We start from the raw sequence: 25,935 nt of genomic DNA, 5'->3' as shown, positions 1-25,935 counted from the left end.
TCATTGACCAGTGGATTTGTGTAGTTTCAAACATGCAGTAGCCTATATTTCCATCTGCAGGGGGTTTACAAGAGCAAATCTGGCATTAGAATAATAATCTTCTCACATTATATTTAGCATCTTTATGTATCTAATAACTTGTTGTTTTGTCAGCCATTCACTCCGGTGCTGGAAGAAGAAGTGTGTTTTGTTTTGTTTTTTTTCTTTATTTTTCTACTACATCAACTTAAATCCTTAGAAATTCTATGACTGTTTTTTTTTTTTAGTCTCGCTCACCTCAAAACCTTATTTCTGTGCTGCCTCCCTCCTCATTGCTCGAGGTGTAACAATCCCCACCACCCACCTTCGTCTGGTTATCTCACACCAAACACATGTACTCCTGAGGCTCGCGCCCAGCTGCCCTGAGCCTCCAACCTGCCTCCACTGTGGAGATGCTCCTTTCTCACCAATGTGACACAGCTGTACTTTGTTTATACTTGTTTATATACTTCTATCAATGTAATATATAAATATATATATATATGTATGTATACACACACGTCGTACACACATTCACATGTGTCAGTTTGCCTGTCTCTGTGTGTAGTGACAGAGGGAGCATCTACATGAGTGAGGAAAACAGCCTGAGCAGCTGCAGCTTAAGGTAGTACAGGTTCACACCATGCAGCGCTGCCACTGACAGAGTCTCTGTGTGTAACAAGACATAATCTTTGCCTTTGGAGTGAGTGAGTTAGAGCGAGAGAGAAGTTGAAATGTCAGCTCCACCGCAAACATGCCCGTTGGTTTGAAGGAAGGAAGGTTTTGGCTGTGGGCGCCTGATAAAAGTTACAGCTTGAATTTTTCTAGAAGCAAGTTAATGCTCTGAATTTGCAAATAGCAGGGCTTTTGTGTTGCTGCGAGTGCGCGCATTGTTTCGCACGCATGTATATCGCCGTGCGTGTGCATGTGCCTGCGCGCGTGTGCGAGTACGCCAATACAATGGCTCCAGATGGGCCTAATGGGGCACAGAGAGGAACATACACCCCCCACAGAATGCATTAAACTGCATTATAATTTCTCTTTCACTCTCTCATCCGAACTTTTACTCACACGCACACACACACACATATACACAACACTTAGGGTCTAACCCAGTACTTTAATAACATAATAATTCATAATTGGTAATTTGTCAGTGACATTTTATGAAATATATCCTACTCAGATCCAGCAGAAGAGAGCGTTATGGTGTCAAGTGTAGAGGAGGATTATGGGATGAGCAGTAAAATGGATTTCTGATCATAGGGAAGTAAATAGTGAATTTGATTAATCGGTCTATATGGACATGTGATGTAGCTCCAGTGAGAACATTTAAAAACACTGTATTAATGAAGTGATCAAGTAGAGGATATGTTCTTTTATTAGATCAGTTTGCTCCACCCTGAAGCTACTTGTTCTTATCCCATAGTAACATGTTACTTATGTAATCCTCTGTGCAGCGCAGCTAAGTCCACATGTACATCATTATTTGCTTTTCATTATCTCACTTCTCACTTTCATCAACTCACGTTCAGCAGAGAATGAATTATTAAATGATCACGACACTGACACTGTGTGGGATTCAATTTACCTACCTGAGATTTTACCCCAAAACACGCATAAATGATTAGCTTGTTATGCAAATGCATAAAGCTGTAATATACACGGCAGTCCATCAGAGGGATGATTACTTGTACTTGATTAGAGGTGACAGCTCTTGATTGGTGACTTCCAGCTCATATAGGGAAAGCTGAGTTGTGTGAGTGTGCTTCTGTGTGCACATGTGAGAAGGTAAATAAGCATGCAGATGAATTATAGGAAGTTCAGTCCTTGAGAGCTGCACATTCAGCCAATTAAAAACAAAATAAGGAAGTGGTATTTTTGAGATGAATCTAAATTTTAGATTGTAGCCCTGATCTTATTGAATGAATTCCCATGAGGAGCAGGGGGGCCTTTACTGTGTGTGGTCCCTTTTTTTTTTCTTTTTTTTTGGTGACACGAGAAGATAAACGCACACTGCTGTAGTTGTCAGAGCTTAAACAAACTTTAATACAAACCCACTCTCATGCGCACACATATGAAGAAGCATGTGTTCTGGTTGAGTTGGCACAAGCATGAGGGCCATCCGGTGAGTGTCAGGGGAGTCTTCCAAGTGTGGCTCTGCGCTGACGTTGATGAATGATCTGTCAAGACAATGTCCCACTCACGCCCAGCTCCCCTGTACCCAGGAGAGGGACGGCCTCTCTCTCTCTCTCTCTGAGTGTGTGTGTGTGTGTGTGTGTGTGTGTGTGTGTGTGTGTGTGTGTGTGTGTGTGTGTGTGTGTGTGTGTGTGTGTGTGTGTGTGTGTGTGTGTGTGTGTGTGTGTGTGTGTGTGTGTGTGTGTGTGTGTGTGTGTGTGTGTGTGTGTGTGTGTGTGTGTGTGTGTGTGTGTGTGTGTGTGTGTGTGTGTGTGGGGAAAGAGGGGGAGACAGAGGTTATCGTTGCATGTGTTCTCGTTGATGTGCGTGGGCGTGCAGCTGCGCATACACACTGCTGAGTGTGTATTATTTTGGCAACCCCTTGATCACACATGTGAATGGCACGGCGGAGGCATTACACGAGTCAGCGGTTCGGGGTCGGGGTGTGAGTGAAATGACAGGAGCCACGGGGTTAAACACTCTGACCCCCCACCACAGCCATGAGGGGTCTCCCACTATTTTAATGGGGAAATCCATGAGCCATTTCCCATTCACACAGCATGTACATCACATGTATATAGTAGGTCAGCATAAATACAATACACCTCTTTTTATCTTCCTCTCTCAGAATAGTTCTCATTTCAAGACAATTCAGGATTTCAGTGATTACATCCATGCACTCTTCTACTGTATTAACGTCATCCTCCGTGTTTTGCTTTTTACTCACTCGACCAAAGGAAGAAACTTCTTTTAGCGCTGGCTCAGGGTGGTTTCTGTAGTGATGACCGTGCATTAACAGCTATTTCTGCTGAGGCGCCAGTCTGAGTGCTAACTCTGCCTTGTTGCCATCATTAAACCACTATGGCCGTAGCCTTCATTCCTCTCTTAACGACTGCAGTTTACCCCAGCAAATTCTACGATCCATTTCAGAGATCCAAGTGTAATTTCCTCGACGACTATGCTTTTACGTAGTTGTGATAATGATATAAAGAAATGGAGGCAAAATGCAACCAAACACAGTTTCAGGGGTTATACAGTACTATACTAGGGAGCAGAATTGCAAGAGAAATATGGGTGTTTTTCACATGATAGCACAGCGTGTTGACCTTTAAGCTTGAAACATTAGAAAGAGAGGAAGAGAGAGTAAGATAGACATAGATAGAAAAGCCCCCACAGTGCATGTTGTGTCCTATGTAACTCTCAAGTAAGATAGAGGAGATGTAGCAGAACACGCTCTCCCCACCGTTCTCACTCACTTGCTCTCTCAGCCCTCCCTTTCTCAATCTGTCCCTTGATTACTTTTTAATGATTTCTGCTGCCTAAGACAAATGGCTGTGTTAAATGAGCAGAATTAGACAAGGGAGCCGAGTGCGAGAGCATTTGTTAGAGCAGGAGTAATGGATCGGGCATCCATTGTTTACTCTTCTCCATTCACTGACTTGGCTGCCTATCGAGCTCTGTGTCCTCAAAGTGGGCACAACAAGAGCAGGGAGGACGCTGTTATGATTCTGAGTACACATCAACTTTTTGGCAACAGCTCGTTGTTATTGTCTCTGAATCTCAACATCTTGCCGTTCTTTAATTTTCACTTTATCCATATATTTTTTACATGGTTTTCTTGAATTCTGTGTACTATAAATGCAGATTACTCAAATTTGCACACGTTTTAAATAAAGCATTTCATTCTCTAATGTGGAAAAAAAAATCCAGCTCCTACTACATTAACTGCTTTGCAAATACTGCAAAGTGCTAATACAGCTACAGTATTTAGCACATCCAGGCAATAATGGGAATACAAGCTGTTGCACTTTTGTGTTGATTCATTACCACCTAATAAAATAGAATAGGAGCGAGCTACCAGCTCTTTCTCAATTCCCCACTTGTCTTTTAAGTGTGTTTACTTTGTAAATACAGCAGTGTGTTTTCTCTTAATGTATCCTAAGAGTTTTTTCTGTTGCAGCATTTCAATTTCTTCAAAAGCATTGTTGCTGCGAATGTACTAAATCAGTCCAGTTTGATTTATCTCAATAATCTAATTTTTGCTAAGTCAAATGGGTCATAAATACTGTAGCCTAATGCACTCCATTGATATGGACTTTCTGTCTGAGAAAGTCAGCCATGCACTCTGCTGAAGTTTCCCTGAGCCACCCACTGAATCCCTCGCAGCCTCAACGCTGCTGACTCCACAACCTGACCCCCCAGGAGGAGGCCAGGAAAATAAAAAAAAAATGAAAAGAATTTCCCTTCAGGGATCACAAAAGTAGCATATTATTATCACTGCATTATCACTGTAGTCACGGTAACAGAAATTGGCAGCAGTGTCATTTTTTTTTTACTGTGTTATATAAAGCTGTTTACAGTAGCACCAGCCCACACCAGGAAGTGGAGGTAGCTGCTGCCCGAGCTGCAGCAGCCAGCCCTCCTGCAGGCTGTGTATATTTCTTCCTGATACACTGGCAAGCTGACAGGGAGTCAGGCATGGACAGTAAAGGGTGCTCCCTTGGCAGAGACAGGGCCTTGGTTAGCACTCCATGGGCATGGGCACTGCTACGGATCATTACTCCCCTCAGTGGAGTGGCTGCTGTTTTTGTGTGTGTGGGCATGTGTGTATGTGTATATGTATGTGTGCGTGTGTGTGTGTGCATGCTTGCCTGCTTGAGACAGAGTGAGTTAGAGGGAAACTGCAACACAGAAAGAGCTATTAATATTAATATCATTCTATCACATCAGGGGTCTCCATCTTTTTTTGAAGATCAATTACAGTCACTACTGCCCCCTACAGTCACTGCAGCCACTTTGGCAGCTGGCTACCGGCCTTGAATATAATGGAATTATTTTGAAGAAATGTATTATTAATGATAAACTAATGGGATAATACTTATCCGCACAGCACAGAGACTTGTACATATTGAATCCACCTTTCTAGAAGTCTAGATGTATTTATTGATATCGCACCTGAGTCCCTATATTATCTCTTATCCATGCATTGGAGTAAACAAGGTATTGACTCAGGAGTAGATTGTCTATATTTTCTGTCTTATTTCAAGTGGCAGCAAGCAACACTTTCTACTCCTGATTTATCAATCTTGCTTGCTTGATCAAGCTTGCTTAATTTTTCCATTTCACTCCTAAACAATGGGACTGAAGTTTACCAAGGCAGAACAGTGAGCTGAATAGTGATCATCTACAAATGATGAATGGAAATCATATGTTTAATATTCTCTGTGTATCTTTAACAGACCCAGCGCTGCTTTCGTAGTTTCCGAGTGGGTGCAGCAGGGCTATTGCCAGACTAATAGCAAGTTATCACTATTATTGGAGATGGAGGAGAGATTGGTTAAGTGCTAGGAGCAGGCAAACTGGAACGTACTGAGTTGTAATCTCATTTAACAGCTCTGGAATTGCTCAAAGGTGCGTGTTTTGAAAAGTTTGCTCTCCGTGTGTATGTGTGAGTGTGTCTGGGGATATGAAACTGCTCTGCTGTTCCCGGGCCAGCTATTAGTCACACAGGAGTGGCTAATCTGTAATGGCTGCTGTCACAGCCCTGCCGTGGCTCCTGGTGATGGGTGCGCTGTGACAAATGCACGCACACTCGCTTTCAGCCCGAGAACACACACACAACACAAGAAGTTCAAAAAACACACACCAATATGTGCGCTCACGCTGATTCACTTACACACAAAGAATCATCCATTCCACCAATACGGTGTTACGACTTTCGACAAGCTCTCCAGCGCCACTCATCAGTCCAGCCGCAGGTGACAGTTAGATAAGTGAAGTCAGAGCCATCCTATTACACTGGCACTACGGCAGACTGGATTTGACCTGACACTTGCATAAAATCCAGTCCCCTTTTATTTTTCTGTTTCCCTCTCTTTGTCTGTTTTTCCCCTTTTTTTTTTTACAGTTGAAAGCTCAGCCCAACCAAACACTGATTGCTCTGCTCCTCTCTCTGCCCTCTAGAGCACGGTGGTGGTGGAGAAGTCCATCCAGGATCTAATGAGCCTGATGCAGGACTTGAGTGCCTACTCCAACCAGTTCCTCGAAATGGTCTGCGACAAGCTGAAAGAGTACAAGGAAATCTGCAACACAGCCTACAGGTAAAAGAGGGCAGAGATGAGCTCACCTGTTACAGGAGATGGGATCCTTTTAATCTTAGAGAATGACTGCTGCTTTATTGTTTTTATCGTTTGAAGTCTATAGTTGAGTTGCGGTTATGATCACTGAGCTCTTAAAATCTGCTAAACCGAATAACATTAATAGAAATGTAATCAAAGATCATCATTAATTACAATTTTAGAAACAGGCTTAGTGTGTTTTTGGATGTTGCATGGTAAGTTGTTTTGGGAATAAATCTAGGTTAGCTTGCAGTGGATAAAAGTGAAGCTAATATGGAAGCTTTCCTTAGTGAAGTATTTATAAACAACTAAGCGAAAAAGAAAAATATAGGAAAATGCTAAAGTGCATTTTCTGAATATTTTGTTGTTCTTATTTATTTCTTCACACACACAATCACACACATTGGTGAAAGGCCATCCATCTGTGCTCCCCTGGGTCCATGTAACACCTGGCCAGGTAAAGGGAGGGCTAGAGAATATTGGAGAGGGGGGTAAGAGAGGGAGTGATGAACGTGCCAGGAGGCACAGGAAAGGACTGACAGACTGCTGGGAGTCCATCTGGACTCTGTCACGGGTCAGCCTCAGTCTCACTGGAGCCTCCGAGTGATAAAGACAAGCCCAGCAGAGACTGCCAAAGTGTATGTGTGTGTGTTTGTGTTGTGGTCGCGGGTGCACGTCTGTCACCGTGTGTATTTTCACATGAACAAGTCTCAGTCTCTCTCACCTCCCCCCACCCCCACTTCTCCCTTTATTTGTGTGTGTGTGTGTGTGGATGTAAAACCATGGAGTGCTTGTGTCTCCTGTCTGAAGTAATATTATGATGTTAATTGCAGAACCAAGCAGTTTTCTCCAACCCAGACACGTGCAAACAAAACAAATACATGTTGGCTGTCTGCCCCGGTTTGTCTTAACACCAAGTAGAGCTGCTGTGATTCTATTGTGTTTGTCAGTACAGAATCAGATGAATATTAATGCCTGTAATCTCTGTATGAATATGAGTTTTATGCATTTAAGTGATTTCCCGCTATACCTGCTACATAGATTGAAGGTAGTGGTCCAGCATACTCTGTCTGAATCAACTCTTTTGAGTGAATAATCTTAACAACCTGTAGATGGGTTGGTGTTGAAGTGAGCACAGACTTTCTAGGTCTGTAGGGGATTAATACAATTAACTATCGTTTTCCCCTGACTTATTATCCAGAGCCACCAGCAGATAATAACCATTCCTCCATCACCTCAGTTACTGACAGGATTCCTCTGTAATTAAAGACCGAATCCACTTCAGCTGCAGTTAGACTTTATACTATTAGCAATTCTAATTTAAAATGCTATCAAGTCAAAGTAGCATGCTATTTGCATATGTGTGTTTTGTGTTTTATTCCCGTCTCACGTTGTGTGTCTGTGTTCCCAGGGGTATTGTCCAGTGTGAGGAGAAACTGACCATCAGCGCTTCCTGGTCTAAAGACGAGGACATCAGCCGTTTGCTCCAGTCCCTCCCTAACTGGGCTAATATGGCCCAACCCAGACAGACCCGACAGAAGAGAGAGGACGAGGAGGACTTTACTCGGTAAACGCACAATCACCCACGGAGCACATAATGTACTTGTTCATAAAAATGAACATATGTATTTGTGTTCACATTTAACACTGAAGATATAAAGAACCGACTGTATAGTAAAACAGGCAGGGTAACAGGAACCGATAATACTGTGCACTGTACACACACACACAAACAAGCAGAGGTAGACACACACAATCACACTTGAGCAATCACGCAAATAATCCCTCCCTCCCGTCTCCGCTCCCTTATTCACATATTATTGAACCCTCTCTTGTTGACAAAGACGCACCCATAAAAGAAGTCACGATTGCTCTTTTAAACACCCTCTATCTGAAGGAAGCGAGGAAACGAGGGAAGAACAAAATAGGAAAATATAAGGGGAGCAGACGGAGGCAGCAAAGGAAGCGGGGGGGGGGGGGGGGGGGGGGGGGGGTGGGAGGGAGGGGGTCAGTCTTATCGAAATTGCCTTTGAATGTGCGCACTCTTCAGGGAACACTGAAGCTCGTCGAAGCGGAATAGTAAAGTAAATAAATAAATTGGTTATGTGGCCAGAGAAAGTCAATCTGTTGTGTGCACTCTCTCCCTCTCTAACACTCCCTTTCCGACTGAGACACACACGCGCGCACGCACACGCACACACTGCGAGAGCACAGAGATAGCAAGAGGCAGACCATAAGGCTGTTTGATTTGAGAGCAGTAGATGTTTTCATCACTATGAAAGGGGGATTAGCTTCTGCACGACTGGCAACCCGGTGCTTTAATAAAGCCTCATTAATAAGCCACACATGCCTTCGTGTGAATGAGAGAGTGACTGTGTGTGTGTTTGTGTGTCTAGTGTCTGCTTTTACCCATCTGTTGTTCAAAGGATCTTGATCGTGCGGGGCAACCCAGTGAATCCGGAGGCCGATCCACATGCCATGAGTTCTGCAGCAACCGTGGTGTTGAGAATTAGTTTTAAAACTTCCAACTCGCTCCATCCACATCCTTCTCACCAGTCTCCAAAGTTAATTATCCTATAATACAAAAGAGGTTTTGATCTTTTTGGCTTTGTTTTCCCACCTTGTAAATCTCAGCCTTCTGTTTGTTTTCTACTTCCAAATATCCTCCATCACCTGCTGTTTTTCTCCACTGTGGAGCTTTCTCCTTTTAAAGCGACTGCGCCTGTAAAATTCTCTTAATACTATGTCCAACTTTATGTTCCCGTCTCTACCATTTTCCCTGTTAAAGTGTGCATTTATGTATCCATCTAGTAATCAACCCAATGACTCATTTCATTCTGTTTACCCAGCTTGGACATTTGCACATCACTGTAAAGGTCAGGGCCCACATCTCATAAACCATTGTGCACATAAACATCGTAAAAATGTTACTATGAAAATTCAAATCCTCGTACAAGTACGCTCACACATTTCATTCAGCAGTCCATTATGTCTTAACTTTTGGAAATTGACCTCCATTATAGCATTTATGTCATACACGCACTGCCACTACACTGCAGACCAGGCATTTTGAGTCCAATCAGCAAACCAGTAATTTCCCTCAAAGAACTTAATACTGTTGAATGGCTGCAGGCTCTTTCGTAGTCATGCCTTGTAGTAATTACACATATTTGTCCTGGACAGCAGTCATTTTTGTGAACGGGTGTTCACTGGGCGACTGATGTTTTGTCTTTGCCTACTACAGTATATGTTCTTCTAACCAGACATACTCTTACATCCCTCCCTCGACTTCTGCTTTATTCAGGGCGGCTTTTGCTAAGGAGTCAGAGGTGTTGACCGGGAACCTTGGAGACAAGTTAATCCCCCAGAATGAGATCCTCCGTGACGTCAGTGACCTGAAGGCCCTGGCCAACCTTCAGGAGAGCATGGAGTGGCTCGCTGGTCGCCTCAAGATGTTCTTCGCCAACCTGCCTCATTCCTCCAGTAAGTAAAGGAAGCGTCATTTGGGATGTGGGGTATCTCCTGGAAACATGTATTAATGATGCCCCATACATCTTCCATCTATCTCATATACGTATATACTGTAAATACAGGCAAATCTATAACAATTATCCTTATTCCTGGTAACAGGATATCTCTGAAGGTCATATCCTGATGAATTAAATTGAACAAATCGTTGTAATATTTTTAACACAAACACTGCAGCGGATTTCATGCCCACGACTGTTACACTGACGCAGACACAGACATCTGTTGCTGTTTATTCTGCATGCTGAATATTGTGTTTGATATATGATTTCTACTCATCATTTGTTAGCATTGCACCAAAAATCTGATTATTCTTTCTGTCATTTTACTTCCCCCGGGAAGTGTTTTTTTCCCCTCCAGTTTGGCGCAGACAAAAATGCCTGCATGGCTGCCATATTTAAAAAAAATCCTGAGTATGAACTTGAGTGAGGTGTGTGTGTATGTGTGTGTGTGTGTGTGTGAGAGCTCACGTGACATCCAGCAGATTGCAAGAGTGCACTGGTTGAGGAAAGCTTTAGCACCTGGGGAGAAGCCTTTCCAGGAACATACATCTTCTACTGGCGGGCATATTTTAGTGTAGTGCAATATTGCATCACGCATATGTTTTCCCGGCAATGTTGCTAGCAGTCTCTCCGGTCATTAAGCAGGTATTGATCAGAATTCGCTGCAGATTAAAAGCATTGTGTGGACGCATGCTTTATGCAGGATCACAATCGGGGGTACATGAAGTTTGCTCATCCTTAGCTGCACTGCTTTTGTAGCAACACTTCTTACCTGTGCCTCATTAAGTTCTTGTTTGAGTGTATTATCACACACTCATTACCTTCTCCACTGGAGTTGTCAAAGAACACTTTTTCACACACACTCATTATGGTTGGTTCTACCTCTGCAAGTGTGTGTGTGTGTGCATAAATGCCTGCCCTAATCAGGACTCTTAAAAGCATTTCATAGATTCGCTGCTCAGTCATCACTTTTGCATCATTTATCACTAATCAAAATGAGGTGTGTGTGTGTGTGTGTGTGTGTGTGTGTGTGTGTGTGTGTGTAGTCGTATGTAGACCTTGTGAGTCGTTTATCATCATAGTAATGTTTTTACCCTCATTATCACATTGAGAACACGTTTAATCGTCCTATAAAGATTCCACCATCTTGTAATATACTTCTTCCAAGTCCATATCTTTTTATTAGCATCGTATGATAGCAATCAGGGAGTTATTACTCCCATTAATGACTCTTCCTGTAGCGTCAGGTTTGTTTTTGTGAAGTAATTCGTAGTAGCAGTCTCTAACTATGGAGTAAATGCGCAGTATTAAAATCTTTCTCCACGTTCTTACAACATGAACAGATGTGAGACTTCACATTTTCAGTCTAATGCAAAAGTCATGTTTATGTAAACTGTTGTTTGTGTCTTTTTAATAAGCTCTTTCAATATTTAACGTATTTTAAAATGTTGTCAGGTTGGTTTTCTAGAGTGGGATCGTAGAGCATCAGTTTTGCCTGGAAAAAGGCCAAAATGCCAAAGTGCGGCTGTGACAGTAACCATTTAAATGTGTGACCTTTATATTGTGTTTATTTTTGAACCAATACGCCTTACAAATACAACACACAACACTGTAATCACCATTTTCTCATATGAAAGGTGTGTAGACGTCTTGTCACTTTTTCGTACAGCTTTTCATTCACCTTTGTAGTGATTGTGTTACAGCACTACAGGGAAACTTGGCCATGTTTGCAGCGGTATCTTGGTCCTCTTGGCAGGGCTCTGGTAAATTATGCACCTTTCCTACAGGGATAGAGCAAAGTCTCTTCTAACGTCTGTGGATAGAGAGCGAGCTTCAAACTTTATCAGCCACTGAACTTGTGCTGTTTTGCCGTTCCATATCGCAACTTTTCTTTTAGACATAAAATAATTAAATGAGAAATTTCCAGATATTCTTATTTGGGCTTGACTTTGTTACTATCTCTTTTTAAACTCTCCCCTTCCCTCTCACTCCGGCGCTAGCTTTCTTCGTCTATTCATAGATAAAAATTCAATAAAAGTACGGGAATGGACGTGACATAATTATCATTAATTCTGGCGGGTGGCATTAATGGGAAGGATAGGGCAGTCACTTATCATGCTGGGACAGCCTCCGTATTGTTCATTATTTAGTGTTTGCTGAGCTGATGACGGACTACGTGTGTGTTAGTATGGGTGTAAGTGTGCACGTGCGCGCGCATGTGTGTGTGTGTGTGTACATAAGCATGCACTGTGTAAGATGGGACAAGGGTACGGCAGGGAAAAAGGACCCCACCTTATCTCATCCTCCAACCCCCCCGCCTCACGTCTATGCCTCTCCAAATTGGATTTTATATTACAGACGCAGTCAGGTATGAACAACTCATTTTCCTCTCCCTCTTTTTGCCTTTTCTTTCTTTCTTTCTTTCTTTCTTTCTTTCTTTCTTTCTTTCTTTCTTTCTTTCTTTCCTTTTCTTTCTTTCTTTCCTCATTCTGGTGGTGTGAATATTTTCCTTTCTGTTTTTCTTTTTCTTTGACTACTAAGATTATTGGGAGGTTTAGTCCATGGCTGGTTGATCCCTGCAGTGACCGTTGGGTTTGATCACCTTCTTGTGTGATTGAACTGGATGTGTAGTTGCACACATTGATTTATTGATAAGGTATAGACAATAATATGGACATTAAATCCAATCAGCGTCCTTGTGATTCAGTTCAAGTTTGTTCGCTTTCAGTTTTGTATATCTCTGCATGGAGATGTGTGTGTGTCAGTCTGAAGAGCAAGTGTGTGTATATACTTGTAAAGAGGACTGTGTGTGTGTGTATGCAGACAGACCACTGATGGTGATTGGCCGTGAAGGTGGCTGGAGAAAAGGTCTTATCATCCATCTGGTCGCAGCACTGAACTTCTAATCCACTCTGACAATATTTACCAGACATCGCTCACACACACACACACACACACACACACACACACACACACACACACACACACACACACACACACACACACACACATACACACATACACACATACACACATTGCCTGAGGGAGGATGTGACATGACATGATTTTTTAAAGTAATATTTGCCAGCATGTCTGGCAGCTTCATTAGATCTTTCTGTGCTGAACAACGACCTGCAAACCCGAGATCATGAACAGTGGTTAAGATCATCTTAGTGAGCAGTCTTTTCCCTGCAAACTTTTTTTTTTCTGTGTCCCAAAACTTTGTGTACTGGTATGTGCATGTATGTGTGTGTACAGTGTGTATGTGTGTGTGCATGTCAGAGGCCTGGCCATCATTAGCTGCGTAGAAACCGGCCTGTATTCTCTGCTGCAGGCTTCTTAGACCTAGACAATAATCACGTGATCTCCTCATGGGAGTCGTTTCCCTCTCTCTTGAGTTGCTGCTCTGCTGCATGTGTTTGGGCAAACACTTTTCTTACCTTGACTAGAGCGAGCGTAGGTCTTTCCCCTTTGGCACTGTTGTCTTTTTCTTGACTCTATTTAACGAGGCAAGTTGACGAGGAAAAGATTCTTATTCACTGCAGAGGCCGCAGGGAGAGATTGCAGTGGGAGATGGAGATGCTGTTGTTTTTTCACTTGAATGAAAATATTGTCTTTTCAATCATCCATACTATTACATATATATTACATATATTTGCCTCTGTCCAAAATGTCTGGGATATTTTTATATTCTCTCATTATAAGACACCATTTAAGTAGTTTGGGATTTTCAGATATCAAAATCTAATCCTCATTTTTTCCCCATCCCTCTCCTCTCTCATTTTCCCCCTTTCTCTCTGGACAGAAGTTCAGATCCCCGTGTGCAGATGTTCATCCTCTACCAGAGGCAGCAAAATAATTAATAACTCCTCGCCTCTCTCACTCAGTCAGTCATTTATGAATCATTCATCATTGCACCCCTGCAGGATACTGTCCTTTGCTTATCTCTCTCCATTTTCCCTTCCACTCCTCTTTTCTGCTGAGAGGGAGGGCATGTTGTACTTTCTAAACGCCGCAGATGATTTTTATCAAATTTTCAGCATCTGTATTTGTCTCTGCCACAGAAAATGTCAAGTCATATTGTTTCCTTGACTCTTAATGTATTGCGTACGCCCCTAATGTCAGAAAGGGCAACTGGTGCAAGATTATGTGTGTGTCCGTGTGTTAATACGAACCGTCGCTGTATTTATGCATCCGCATGTGTTATGTGTGAATTCCATCACTGATCTTCTCTCTTAATGTCTGCCACCCTCATCCTCTGCAGATGGCAAGCAACAGACGTTTCTCTTAGATGAGATTCAAAAATAATTGGATAAGCACACCGTGCGCGCACACACATCCATGCCTACACATGGGCGCATAAATAGATACACAACATGCACATACATATCCTCACATTTAATCATGCATACACAAAGGACTTATAAATAAGAGATGGGAGTGATTTGGTTTGAGGAAAGAAAAGAGCAACAGAAAAGCAGGAAAAGAAAAAAGAAAGAAAGTTGTCAGTCAGGACCAATGAGTCGTCTCCTTTTGCCCGTCTGTCCCTGACTCTAATGGCGCCCCCCATGCTGTGACACCTCCCTCGCATCATCAAAGCAGCACAGGCTTGGGCGGGGGGTCTTGAGGAATCTGTGTGTATCAGTATTTCTGTGTGTTTCTGTGTGTTTCCGTGTGTGTATGTGTGTGTGTTTCATGGACACCCCCTGGAGAGACCTCCAGCAGTGTGTACCACAGCGAGCCCTTTTTTTTATTTTTTTCGTGCTTCTCTGCTGCCAAAGTGAGTGAGTGTAATGCACATGAGAGGAAACAGAAGCCTTCGAGTCACATTCACGCACGCCCTTGCACGTACGCACGCACACACACACACACACTTGGGGTGAGAACAATCCCACAGGCAGAGCGAGTAAAATGCTTTTGCTCTCTCACACAAGCTAAGTGAAGGAAAGACACACACCCAGAGTCTACATCTGACAAATTTACATGTATCTTTTCTCAGGTGCTTTAAGTGAAACTCAATGTCAGCACAAATGACAGGTTTGTGTCTGTATATACTGTACAGTGCACACAGCTACCTGCACCGCACACTTGTTGATACTGTTGCTATGATTTCCTTTGCTGTGCCAATACACATCAATAATGCCACAGATCACTGCTCTCTGGTTTCTCTCTGAATATTTGACTTGTCAGTGTTGTGCACCAGAGCTGGGTTCTGGTATTTATTAATGATCCGATAAGGTGACCAGGGAGAATAAACATCTTCAGCTAAATCCAATCAAATGAAATCAATTAACATCATTATGCGACGCTCCCTTGAGAAATCATTGTGGATTTTTTATTTTTTTTTTACGTTAATGCCAATCTTGTTTATTTATTTCTGTGGCTCATTTAGTAGGATTAATATTAATATTGCCAACCTAAAGATCTAATCCGTGGCAGTTTGTTGTCTGCCTGCAGAGGGGGCCGTCCCCAGTGAAGATATATGGATTTTTTACAGTAGCACTTCTGTTAATTGGAATTGTCTTCAACATACAACCAGTAACATAGACAGAGTATGTAATATGTTAGACTAGTCTATTGATTTTTTAACAAGTCTTAGTTTTGCTCTTGGACTGGTTCCCTGTGAAATAGCCGAGTGAAATAATCCTAAAATGATAGGCACCCCACCCATTTATTATCTCCAAACTCAGAATGGGTTGTTTTTTTTACTGTGGAACAACAAATAACAAGTTTAGTGGAGTCAGCAGCAGTGAGAAAAGTGGCTTCATCAATAACTAGATAGTTTACTGCAAACAATAAACTTGACAATTTGTCAGAACTTCAGCTTGGTTGAAGTCTATACAGGTCTTTGTGCTGCAGGCCTTTGACTTGATGTGCCCACTTACTACACTGCTGCAGATGCTCTGTAACGCTGCACTGCAGTGTCCTCCCACACACACACACACACTATCAAGAGGTGTACTCAAGGAGACAGTTAATTAGCAAGTAAGTTCATTCATACACGAGATGCATTTAACACTTTTAAACACACAGCTCTACGCATCACATGCACACCTTTAATGGGAAATACTATCTAGTATTTATCTCTATATTGTAAGGCACACAGACCAGTAAAAGCAGCTGTCACTGCTGTCACATCACGACCCGAGCTGTGTTTGCTTTGTTAATTGGATGGCCGCTGCACACACCTCGCTGCTGTTTGCCCGGACCAGTGGTCTCTCTCGTCTTATCAGGTTAATTTAAAGTAAGTGTAATGGGGACAGAAGCGCATATTCACCGGCACATACAAAATGAACCCAGAGAAGCACTCACCATGCAATGCAGCAAAGAATAACTGTTTTAATTAGCTCCATGATTTCAAAACAGTTATTATGAATATGTGCACACAGTAACCTCTTAATATGGGGTGTATCTGCAAAGCTCTTCTTCTTTTATAGTAAACATTACTACTCCAGGAAAGGACAGAGGTGTCAGAGCGGTTAATCTATTCAGTTTTACCTCAAAGAACTTCTTTGAAGTCAAACAGAAACTGTATTAAAGCAAGATGTATATCTGCTAATGTTTTTTAAACAGTAGAAGTCTCGATATTAAAATTGGTGTCAGTCAAGTGTGAGGTGTGATTGTCAAGGAGGTTTCACCATATCAATGAGGGGATTTAACTCATAATGTGATGTTAAATCCTGTGTGTTTGAGTTGTCTTTCTCCTTGTTGTTGACGTTTGATGTTTTATACAACCATTCATTTAAATATGTTATGATTGGGAACCTTCGTGGATATAACATATTAAGTTTATCAGAGTGTTACAGTAAGTCTTTTTCTACTTTTTGGACTTCTGAAGGTTTATCTGAATTCAGATCTGAAGGACATCAACTCTAAGTTTAATGCTGTGTCTGTGTTTTTAATATCAGTGAATCCCTTGGTTTCCTGCTCTAACAGATGTGGTTCTGTTTCCCTGTTAGCTGGCGAGCGCTGGCTCTAAGCTCAGCTAACTTACAGTATAACTTACATATAGGAAAATAATACACTGACATTCCGCAAAGTTTTGAAATGAATAAATAAGTAATACAAAAATATTAAAAATGTCTTAGCAAAGACAAATTCAGTTTCCATGGCTATAGGAGTGTTAAGTGACTGTACGACATTTGGAGCTAAGTTCTACCTTCTGCCTGTTTTGGGGGATATCATAAGAAGTATTATATCACAGAAAGACAGGAGCTACGTAACCAGGTTTTTTTGGCCTCAGTTTAGCCTCAGTGCACTGTCTTTAGCTCTCCGGGCGCACGTGTGTGTGTGTGTGTGTGTGACTGTGTGCGTGCATGCGCCCCTGCATGTGTGACCTTCGGAAGGGCAGGAAGAGTAACTGGGGAGCTGGCTTTGACTGCAGCACATCGATCGTGGACCCCTGCATTCTCGTGCTCAAGAGTCACTCTTTGTGTACACACACACACACGCACACGCACACACACACACACACACACTCGCCTCATTGACCAAATAGACTTACATATGAGTGACGGGGCCAATTTCTCTCCCTTTCCTCCCCTTGCTAATTTATGGCCATTGATCTACACTGGGCTGAATTTATATACACTCATCATGCTCTCTGGCTCTCTGGCTCTCTCTCTCTCTCTTTTCACACACTCTCACACACACACACACACACTTGGGTCTTTTGTATGGTTTACAATGCAGTGCACTGACACATGCTCCTGCTGTCTCAGCACAAGTGTTGAGAAGAAAGTGCAAGAACATGCTGAAGGACTCAGGAAGTGTGTGAAGTTGAACTAATGGCTTTTTTGTGTGTGTACATTATGAGACGGTGTCATTCACAGTCGCTGATTATGTCCGTATTAACGTATTTGTGTGTATTGCCATGGGGCACAGTGCTCTGTGTGTGCGTGTGCGTGTAGACAGGTTACAGTAATGATCTTATAATGGTATGGTATGTGGTGCGTTAGAGGTCAGGGTGAACCGGTAGAGGTTGAGCAGTTGTAGCAGGCATTAAAACCTGGTCCTGAATCCTTTAGTTTAATATTGATCCCTCTAATCACTGCTAATGTCTTTATTTAGTCAAATAAAGTTTGTTAGTGATAGTGCCTATGTGTGTGTCTTCCTGTCCATTCAGACGTGTCCCCATGCTCAACAGACAGTCAGGTGGTTGGCGAGAGTGAACGCAGCAGGGAGCAGATTCTCCAGACCCTGAGTGACCTGTCCAGGAGCTTTCAGGACATCGCTGACCGCTGTCTCCTGGTCTTGCACCTGGAAGTCAGGTAGGCATGAGAAACACACTAACAAGCATTAAAGGGATAGTTCAACATTTTGGCAAATTGGCCAATTGCCATAATCCTTATAGACTTAGGAGTAGGTATGTTACCTTTAATTGTTGGTGCAAGCTATTTTTAGAACGGCAGAGCAGAGCTGTGAGCTGCTCAGAGCTACGCTACGGAGGCTAATGGGATTTCTTGGTTTCCCTCATCAAATTCATCAAATACAAAGTTGTTGGATTGTGTATTTGATGAGTTTGATGAGGAAACCAAGAAATCCTGTTAGCCTCCGTAGCGTAGCTCTGAGCAGCTCGCGGCTCTGCTCCGCCGTTCTAAAAATAGCTTGCACCAACAATTAAAGGTAATGAACCTACTGCTAAAACTATAGGGATTATAGTTGGGCCAACTTGCCAAAATGTTGAACTATCCCTTTAAGAGGCTGTTACATTTTCCTAGATATATCTTAGCTTCAACCTCAGATGCTACAAATGATATGACTTTAAATCATTTACAGTACTCCCCAATGCCATGATCATACTATATAAGCTCACTGGACATGTGATGGAGTCATATGGCCAAACATTACATCCTGAATGCTGAGGAAATTCAAGAATTTTTCACCATACCTTGACTATATGTTCTCAGTGTCAATATCTAAGTTAATTTACCACATCATATACTTCCCCCCACCCCCGCAACCACTAATAGTCCTCCATCATCCCTCTACCGTTTCTTTTTTCTATCCCTCAGTGTGCCACTATTTCCCCACAGACTGTTGTGTAGTTTATGCAATATTGTTTATGATTTCAGTAGAAAACCCTCCCTGAGGCTGATGTCTAGCTATATGCTACACTCCATTGACTCTCCCCATCTAGCGAATTTCCCCTGATAGTGCTACCAGCTAAATGAAGCCATGAGGAAGAAAGCAGGAGGGGAGGGGGTGGGAGAGATGGGGGAGAGATAAGTGCGGAGGTTAAAGTGGCAGTGGGGGTTAAAAGAAGGGAGATACAGTATCTTAAGTGAGAGAAATGATTGAATAGAGAGGGAAGCAAGTCAGATGGAGGCATTGAAAGTGTGATGTTGTTGCTGGCTTCGCCTTAAGGAGAATAGACATTCACCCATATCGTCTTATACCTTTCTGCTGAGGGTGCTGCGATTATGGCCTTACATGTATGAGTGTATCGACTCCTCAAGTCTAGACAGAAATGAGGCGTCAATGGACGTAGAGGACCTCAGACTGAGATGTAGGTGTTAAAATGAATTGAGAAGAAGCATATTGTGAAATGATAGCCGCTCTACTTATTGCAGTCATAAAAGAAGGATTAAGATTAGTATTCAAGCAATAAAATGTTGTTTTTGGCAATCTAAGCCTCTCCCAAGTTAAATCAGTCTTGTTCATGGTAGTTGGTGATGAACCTTTCACAAATAACTACATTCATTTTAACAGCCAACAAAATGGATCCGAGAAGTCAATGGAAAAACCATTTAACCAGGTTCTTAACCTGTAATTACTGCACTGGAGCGGCTCGCTGGTCACAAGCTCACCACCTCTTCCTGAAAAAAATAAATAAATCTGGATAAAATCGAGATGAGCTTCTCAAGCATTCTTTCTATAAATGTAATTAAAAGATTTTTCAAGGCACAATTCACTGTTGTTCATAGTGTGAAGGAGGCTCAAAGACATCCTCAGGCTGTAGCATTTCAATACAAGACTTGAAATGAAGCTTTTTTTTTCCTTCTTTCTTTTTCAAGTAGCAGCTTGTAAATTTACTCAACTTTTCAATCCTCGTTATACACTCCCCAGCATATTTACCAGTGTGCTCTACAGGTTGCCCTTAACTAATCAGATTTATGTCATGGTAGCTGAATAAGTGGATGCATTATAAATACTCTAAACATAATAACTTCTGTAGTAATTATAGGTGTTAGAGTGTTTGAGTGAACACTCAGTGCCACTAAAGTGTAACTCCTAACTGTGTTGTGCTCTAAGGGCAGAGAACCATTATACATACCTTTTTTATATTGAGCACTTTACTTCCTTCTCCTTATCATCCCCATGTTTTTAAAACCAGCTTTTTGACATATCAACAGTGAACTCTGAGAGAATTGGGGTTGCACTATTATTATAAACAGATGAATAAGTGTACATTTAATGATAACACGTCAGAAATAGATAGAGAAGAGAATGAAACATTGGAAAATCATTTACGCGTCATTCTTTTTTCCTATCCAGGGTGCATTGTTTCCATTACCTGATCCCCCTCACCAAGCAAGGAAATTATGCCATTGTGGCCAATGTGGAAAGCATGGACTATGACCCACTGGTGGTCAAGCTGAACAAGGATATCTCCGCCATAGAGGAGGCCATGGGGGCTGCCCTCCAGCAGCACAAGTTCCAGTACATTTTCGAAGGTCAGCACAGACCTGGGGTGAAGTATAAAGTATATACAGCTGCCTGGGAAATATGATTCACTTACCTTTTTTAAAGCAGTTTGTCATGTGGATTTGCAGACTCCAGCAATGATCACGTTGCTCCCAGATTTTCCTCCTTCTTTCTATTCATCTCTGCCGTTTTTTATTCCTCACTCTCTCCTTCTCGTCTTCCTTTCTTTCTCTTCGCTCTCCCACCAGGTCTGGGTCATCTGATATCCTGTATTCTAATCAATGGGGCCCAGTACTTTAAGAGGATCAGCGAGTCTGGTATCAAGAAGATGTGCAGGAACATCTTTGTTCTCCAGCAGAATCTCACCAACATCACCATGTCCAGGGAGGCCGACCTCGACTTCGCAAGGTCAGTGTCTTTTTCACAGCTTCACAGGATTAGACAGAAATGCAGCTCACCTGGAGCAGCTTCCCTTCAATCCTTGTTCAGTTTTTTTTGGCTCACAAGAAGAACACACTTCAACCAGAAACCTTTGTACCACTGTGTATACACACACTCCCAGTGAAGGCTGATAACCTTGGACCAAAGATATTTTGTACATTTTCTTGCCAACACTTTATGGCTACTTTCTTACTCGTTTCCCCTTGAGTTTTGCTGCTGTCATCGTGATCAGGGTTTTTATATTGATATTACGAATAATAATATTAATTAATTACAGTATTTTAATCCCTAATTGGATAATCAGTCTAACATTTCTAATAGGTTTAAATGAACAATACTATTAAGCCGTCAAATGAGAAATGAACAATATTTACTTATTATTACTCAGGTTTTCACTTAAAATAAACTGGCACCAACACTTCTACACACCTGCCTAGACACACAAACAGATCTACACAACGTCCTCAAGTTCAGACATCAACTATGTCAATGCATGAGGCAGACAGATGGCCAAACAGATTGTCAACCACACTGTGTGTCTGTGTGCAGGCGGTTGTTGTTGGTGTTTATTTCTTATTCATACATTTATATTTTGTGAGTCTACCTGCTGTTGCCCAGTGCTGTCCAGCCCTGACAGCCATGGGGGAAATCAGCGCTCAGATATCTTTGTGAACAAGATGGAAGGAGCGAGGAAGAGAGGGAGAGAGCACGAGGGTGGGAAGAGAGAAAAAGACAGAAAAGAAAAAGGGTGATTCATAGTATTCATATGATTTTTTTTTATTATTCTCTCTTTCAGAAGCTTGTGTCCTTGACAGGATTGAGTATGTGTGAGGAAGGGTGATGGAAAAGATGGAGGGAAGAAGGGGAGGGCTTGGAGCGGAGGAAAATTGAAAAAAATAAGTGAAAGGAAGTCATAGAAAAGACGTCTTTCACAGGAGAGGCACAGAATGGACTTGGAGAAGGTGGCATGGATAGAAGATAGCATACAGCGGCGTAAGAGATGAAAGCAAGAAATGTAAAGGGAGGTGGATAAAATGAGCAAAGGATGAGAGGAAAGATAAAACTTTCATAGCTCGATTAAAGGAAGAAGAAGAAGCAGAGCACTTGCTTTGCTAGAAAAACCCATATATGCTTTTAATTATTCTAAAAACCTTAGCCTCCTGCTGGCCAACATTTGGATATTAAGAAGAATAACAACAGCTTAGATCGACCTTTTCTTATTATTCATTTTTATTTTTGCATTTTTCTTTTTAATTTTCTAGGCAGCCCACACCGGTCCATTTAAAATCTTTCTCCAACCTCCTCAGTCTTTCTGCATCTCATATTTGTTGTAAAATGTGTTTACCCAAGTCTGCCCTGTTGTTATGTTGTGTTGTGGGGTTAATTAGCTTCTTTTCACAGTTCTTGGCATCTCTGTGAGTTTTGTCATATGTTTGAGTGGATGGGTTTCTATGTGCTCGCCATGTTTGGACATGACTATATCTTGTAATGTACTGGTCCTGCCAAGTAGGCAAGTTTCCCCCCTCGAGGAAAAAAAAATACAAAGAGGAAAACTGAACTGACCCGAACTGTACTGGATATGGAGGACCATTGATTAGTATGTTATTTCTACCCTCTGTCAACTTTGATTATGGAGAAATGCCAGTGATGGCTTTTCGGTCTTTTCTCTCCGTCTCCCACTGCCTCTGATTACGGAGCGTGGGTGGTGTGGAGGTGTTGATTGGGAATTGCAGAGCACATTGTTTACACATTCATGGCTTTTTGGATTGGCCGGCCTCCGGCTCCGAGACACACCAACTCCCGCAGACGCACACACACAAACACACACACACGCACACATGTAATATGTATTCCTCGGTCTCACCCCATGCACAGACACTCAGCCAAGCCAATCAGCATTTTAAAATCACCATATTTATGTTTAGGACATGAATATTCATAAACTATGCTACAGTACATTCCTCACACCTGCTACTGCCAACTGACCACACAGCCTCTATGAGAAAATGTGGTGATGAGAATTAGCTAATAGGCTTACTAGCTATATTTAAACCCAGGTTATTTTTTATTCTATAGATGTACGTTCTGTTACGCAACGATTTCTAACATTGTTTGGCATACAGTATATATGCCATACATCATAACATGTAATGTATATTGCATGTGCGTAGGCTCACACAAGGCTTTACACTTTGTGCTTATTCACTCTGAGGTTCCACGACCTCATTGAATGGAGAGTTGTAAAAAGAAGAGAGATGTACATAGCAATTTCAAACATACAACAGTTTTGTTGTAAATAAAACTAACACCGGCTGATGAGGATCAGCAGGGAAAAAGCAGCGTGAGGAAAAGGGACTAAAAGCAGAACATTCATCAGTGTTTTATTACCACCTCTGGAGAAACAAGAGTGAAATGAAAAAAGGAAGTGATCACAGCAGGAAGCTTGCTTTGCTTTGGAGAAAGGCAACAGATGCTTGCCTGTGTGGTGTGCCCATGTACTTTTATGTTCTTATCTCGTGTGTGTATGAGAGTGTGTGATAGAGTGTGAGTGTGTGTCTGTGTGTGTGTGTGCTTATATGGGAAAGAGAGGCCGAGAGAGAGCCGGACAAGGGCACAGTAATAACCATTGATCTGAGTTAAAACTACGGAGAGGCCCGGTAACCGGCACTGCAGAACTCATGAAGACACACACACAATCTCTCTTTCTCACACACACACACTCCCCCCCCCCCCCCCCCCCCTCTCTCTCTCTCTCTCTCACTCCTTCACTCCTCCAGCTCATAGACAATGAAGAAGCGTGGGGAAACAGTGCCACCTTGTGACTGAATCCATGTGTGTTTACAGTAAATGTGAAGTGTAAATGTCGCACAAGGTGTTAAAATTCAAACACATGCGTGTGAGAGAATGTGTGTTTGTACGGCTGCTGCGTCCTACGGTCGTCTCTTGTCTCTCAGTCAGACGTTTGGCAGCGGTATCAGCACGTGGGTCAGGGTCAAACACACACACACGCACACCTAAACACCGGCACACAGGTGGACACACACCGGCCATCTGCTCAGAAACAGTTCGGGGGCTCGGCCCTATTCTGCAGACCTGTGTGTTACTGCAATGTCACCGCAATGTCACATTTGTGTGTGTGAGTGTGTGTGTGAATGTGTGTGTGTATTTGACAGCCTTGTCACTCCATTGATCATCTCTCACTGTCCTGTATCTACCTCTCTCTCTCTCTCTCTCTCTCTCTCTCTGCAGCTCTCCCTCTCTCTCCCGCTTCACGCTGATTTCTGCTTTCTTGACAGAGGCACAGATAAGATAAACAGATGAGGCTGTTTGTGAGTCTTTTACCTTGAAAAGACTAGAGGCCACATTAGTTCCCACCAAAACACAACAACAAAAAACTTTCAGAGACGTAAGTGTTGCATGGCAACAGTCCTCTGGCCTATGGAGAAAAATTTTGGACTTGTTTTGCTCGGCAACAGATTTAATAACCTTAAACAGAAATGAAAAAATAATTAGCCATCACTGAGATTGGTGCATTAAAGCACATTGTTGTTTGTGGCGCAGCTTGGTTAGCGAGTGACCTTACAACCTAATCTTTGTCAATTGCTTTATTATTGCAGCTCTATTCAACTTTTTACATTTGTTCCTGATGCAAAGTTGTTCTAATTTGATCAGCTAATAGTTTCAGCACTGATTGCCAAAGCTAAGGATCATTAGAAACCGTCTGCGTGACTTCATTCAAATACACACAGGTCAACTCAGCTTCAAACTACTGCTCTATTAGAGTTATTGTCTTTCCTGCTGAGCACCATTTGACATATTTTATGCAGTGTATACACCTACAGAAAGGAAAAACATGATGAAACGTGTACCTGTTTCAGCATCTGACACAGCAGCAGAATTAAAGGGGCATTTCTCCAGAGACACATGCACAGAGTAGCGCAAACACGCATATGGTGGAGCTGTGGACTGCCCGCTGACCCGTGTAGGCAGGTTGCAGGGCTGTCATAACACCCCCTCCCCTAGCAAATTTACCATCCCCTTTAGCCGCGGCTAGGCTAAACACCCGTCTGACAGGCTCAGAGTGGAGATGCCCCCACAGTTCAGCCCCACGTCGCATCCACCTGGAAATTACTACAGCGCACAGGTCTGCATGTGTGAAATGTAAGAGATTCTGGTGTGCTGTGTATTGTCCTGGTGTGTGCTATACCCCAGCTTCTGTGTGTCTCTCTGAGATCAGGCGTGTGCGCAAAAAAAACCTGTCTTGGTTTGTGTATGTGTGTAAATCCCAGAGTGTGTGTCGAGGTGACAGGCTGGTGTGTCTACAGAGAATGTTGTAATAAGTACAGTTGACGGCCGTGTCAGGAGGTAGTGGGTGTCAACAGATAAAAGTGTTTGTATTTAGGCCTGGCTTCAGTACACTGTCACTTCGCTTGCCTTCTGTCTCCCTTCCTGTCACCTTGTGTCTCTCTTTATCTTTCTCTTCCTCCTCTCTGTCCCCCTTTTCTTCATTTTTTTCTGCCTGTCTTTTTTTTTCTTCCTTTGCTTCCACCAACTCTGTTAAACTGTTATTCCCTCTCTTCTCTCCTTCTTTCACTTCTTTCCCTCTGCTCGTGTTTTCCAGGCATGCATGTGCGAGATGCAGTATGATGAGACCAGAGCTTTGCTGATGAAGCCTGTCTGTGTGTGTATGTGTTTATGTGCGTGCCGACCGTGCCGTGCGCCTCTGATCATGATGACGCCGGACTTTGCTGATCAAGCCGGTACGAGTGTGTGTATGTGTGTGCGTTTGTTGTGCATGGCACAGCATGATGGGACTGGTCTTTGCTGATGAAGCTCCAGTCTCAGAGTCTCTGCAGACCTTTCCTCATTACCAGAGGAGAGACAAATGCTCTGCTCCGGAGGGAGAGAGAGTTAGAAAGAAGGGATGGAGAAAGACTTTAATGGAAGATTGAAACAGGCAGTAGGAGGAGACTGCACACACATACAGCTAAAACACAATTTAT

General features: G+C 42.6%; 1 protein-coding gene across 2 annotated transcripts in view; it reads left to right on the top strand.

Annotated features, from left to right (window-relative positions):
- The window catches only part of exoc4 (exocyst complex component 4), a 113,105-nt gene that overhangs the window by 79,971 nt on the left and 7,199 nt on the right, over positions 1-25,935 (top strand). The window contains exons 14-19 of one of the 2 annotated variants that reach the window (XM_083999114.1): positions 6,160-6,296; positions 7,726-7,881; positions 9,619-9,797; positions 17,991-18,114; positions 20,342-20,520; positions 20,740-20,899. In XM_083999114.1, coding sequence (XP_083855240.1) covers positions 6,160-6,296; positions 7,726-7,881; positions 9,619-9,797; positions 17,991-18,114; positions 20,342-20,520; positions 20,740-20,899 — 935 coding nt within the window. Of the gene's footprint in view, positions 1-6,159; positions 6,297-7,725; positions 7,882-9,618; positions 9,798-17,969; positions 18,115-20,341; positions 20,521-20,739; positions 20,900-25,935 lie in introns of both variants that reach the window. The other variant, XM_083999113.1, reaches the window with a different exon arrangement.

The sequence above is a fragment of the Trachurus trachurus genome (assembly GCF_905171665.1).
Source record: "Trachurus trachurus genome assembly, chromosome: 23".
Lineage (NCBI taxonomy): Eukaryota > Metazoa > Chordata > Actinopteri > Carangiformes > Carangidae > Trachurus > Trachurus trachurus.
The sequence above is the reverse complement of the archived record's forward strand: the minus strand, read 5'-3'. Positions and strand labels throughout refer to the sequence as shown.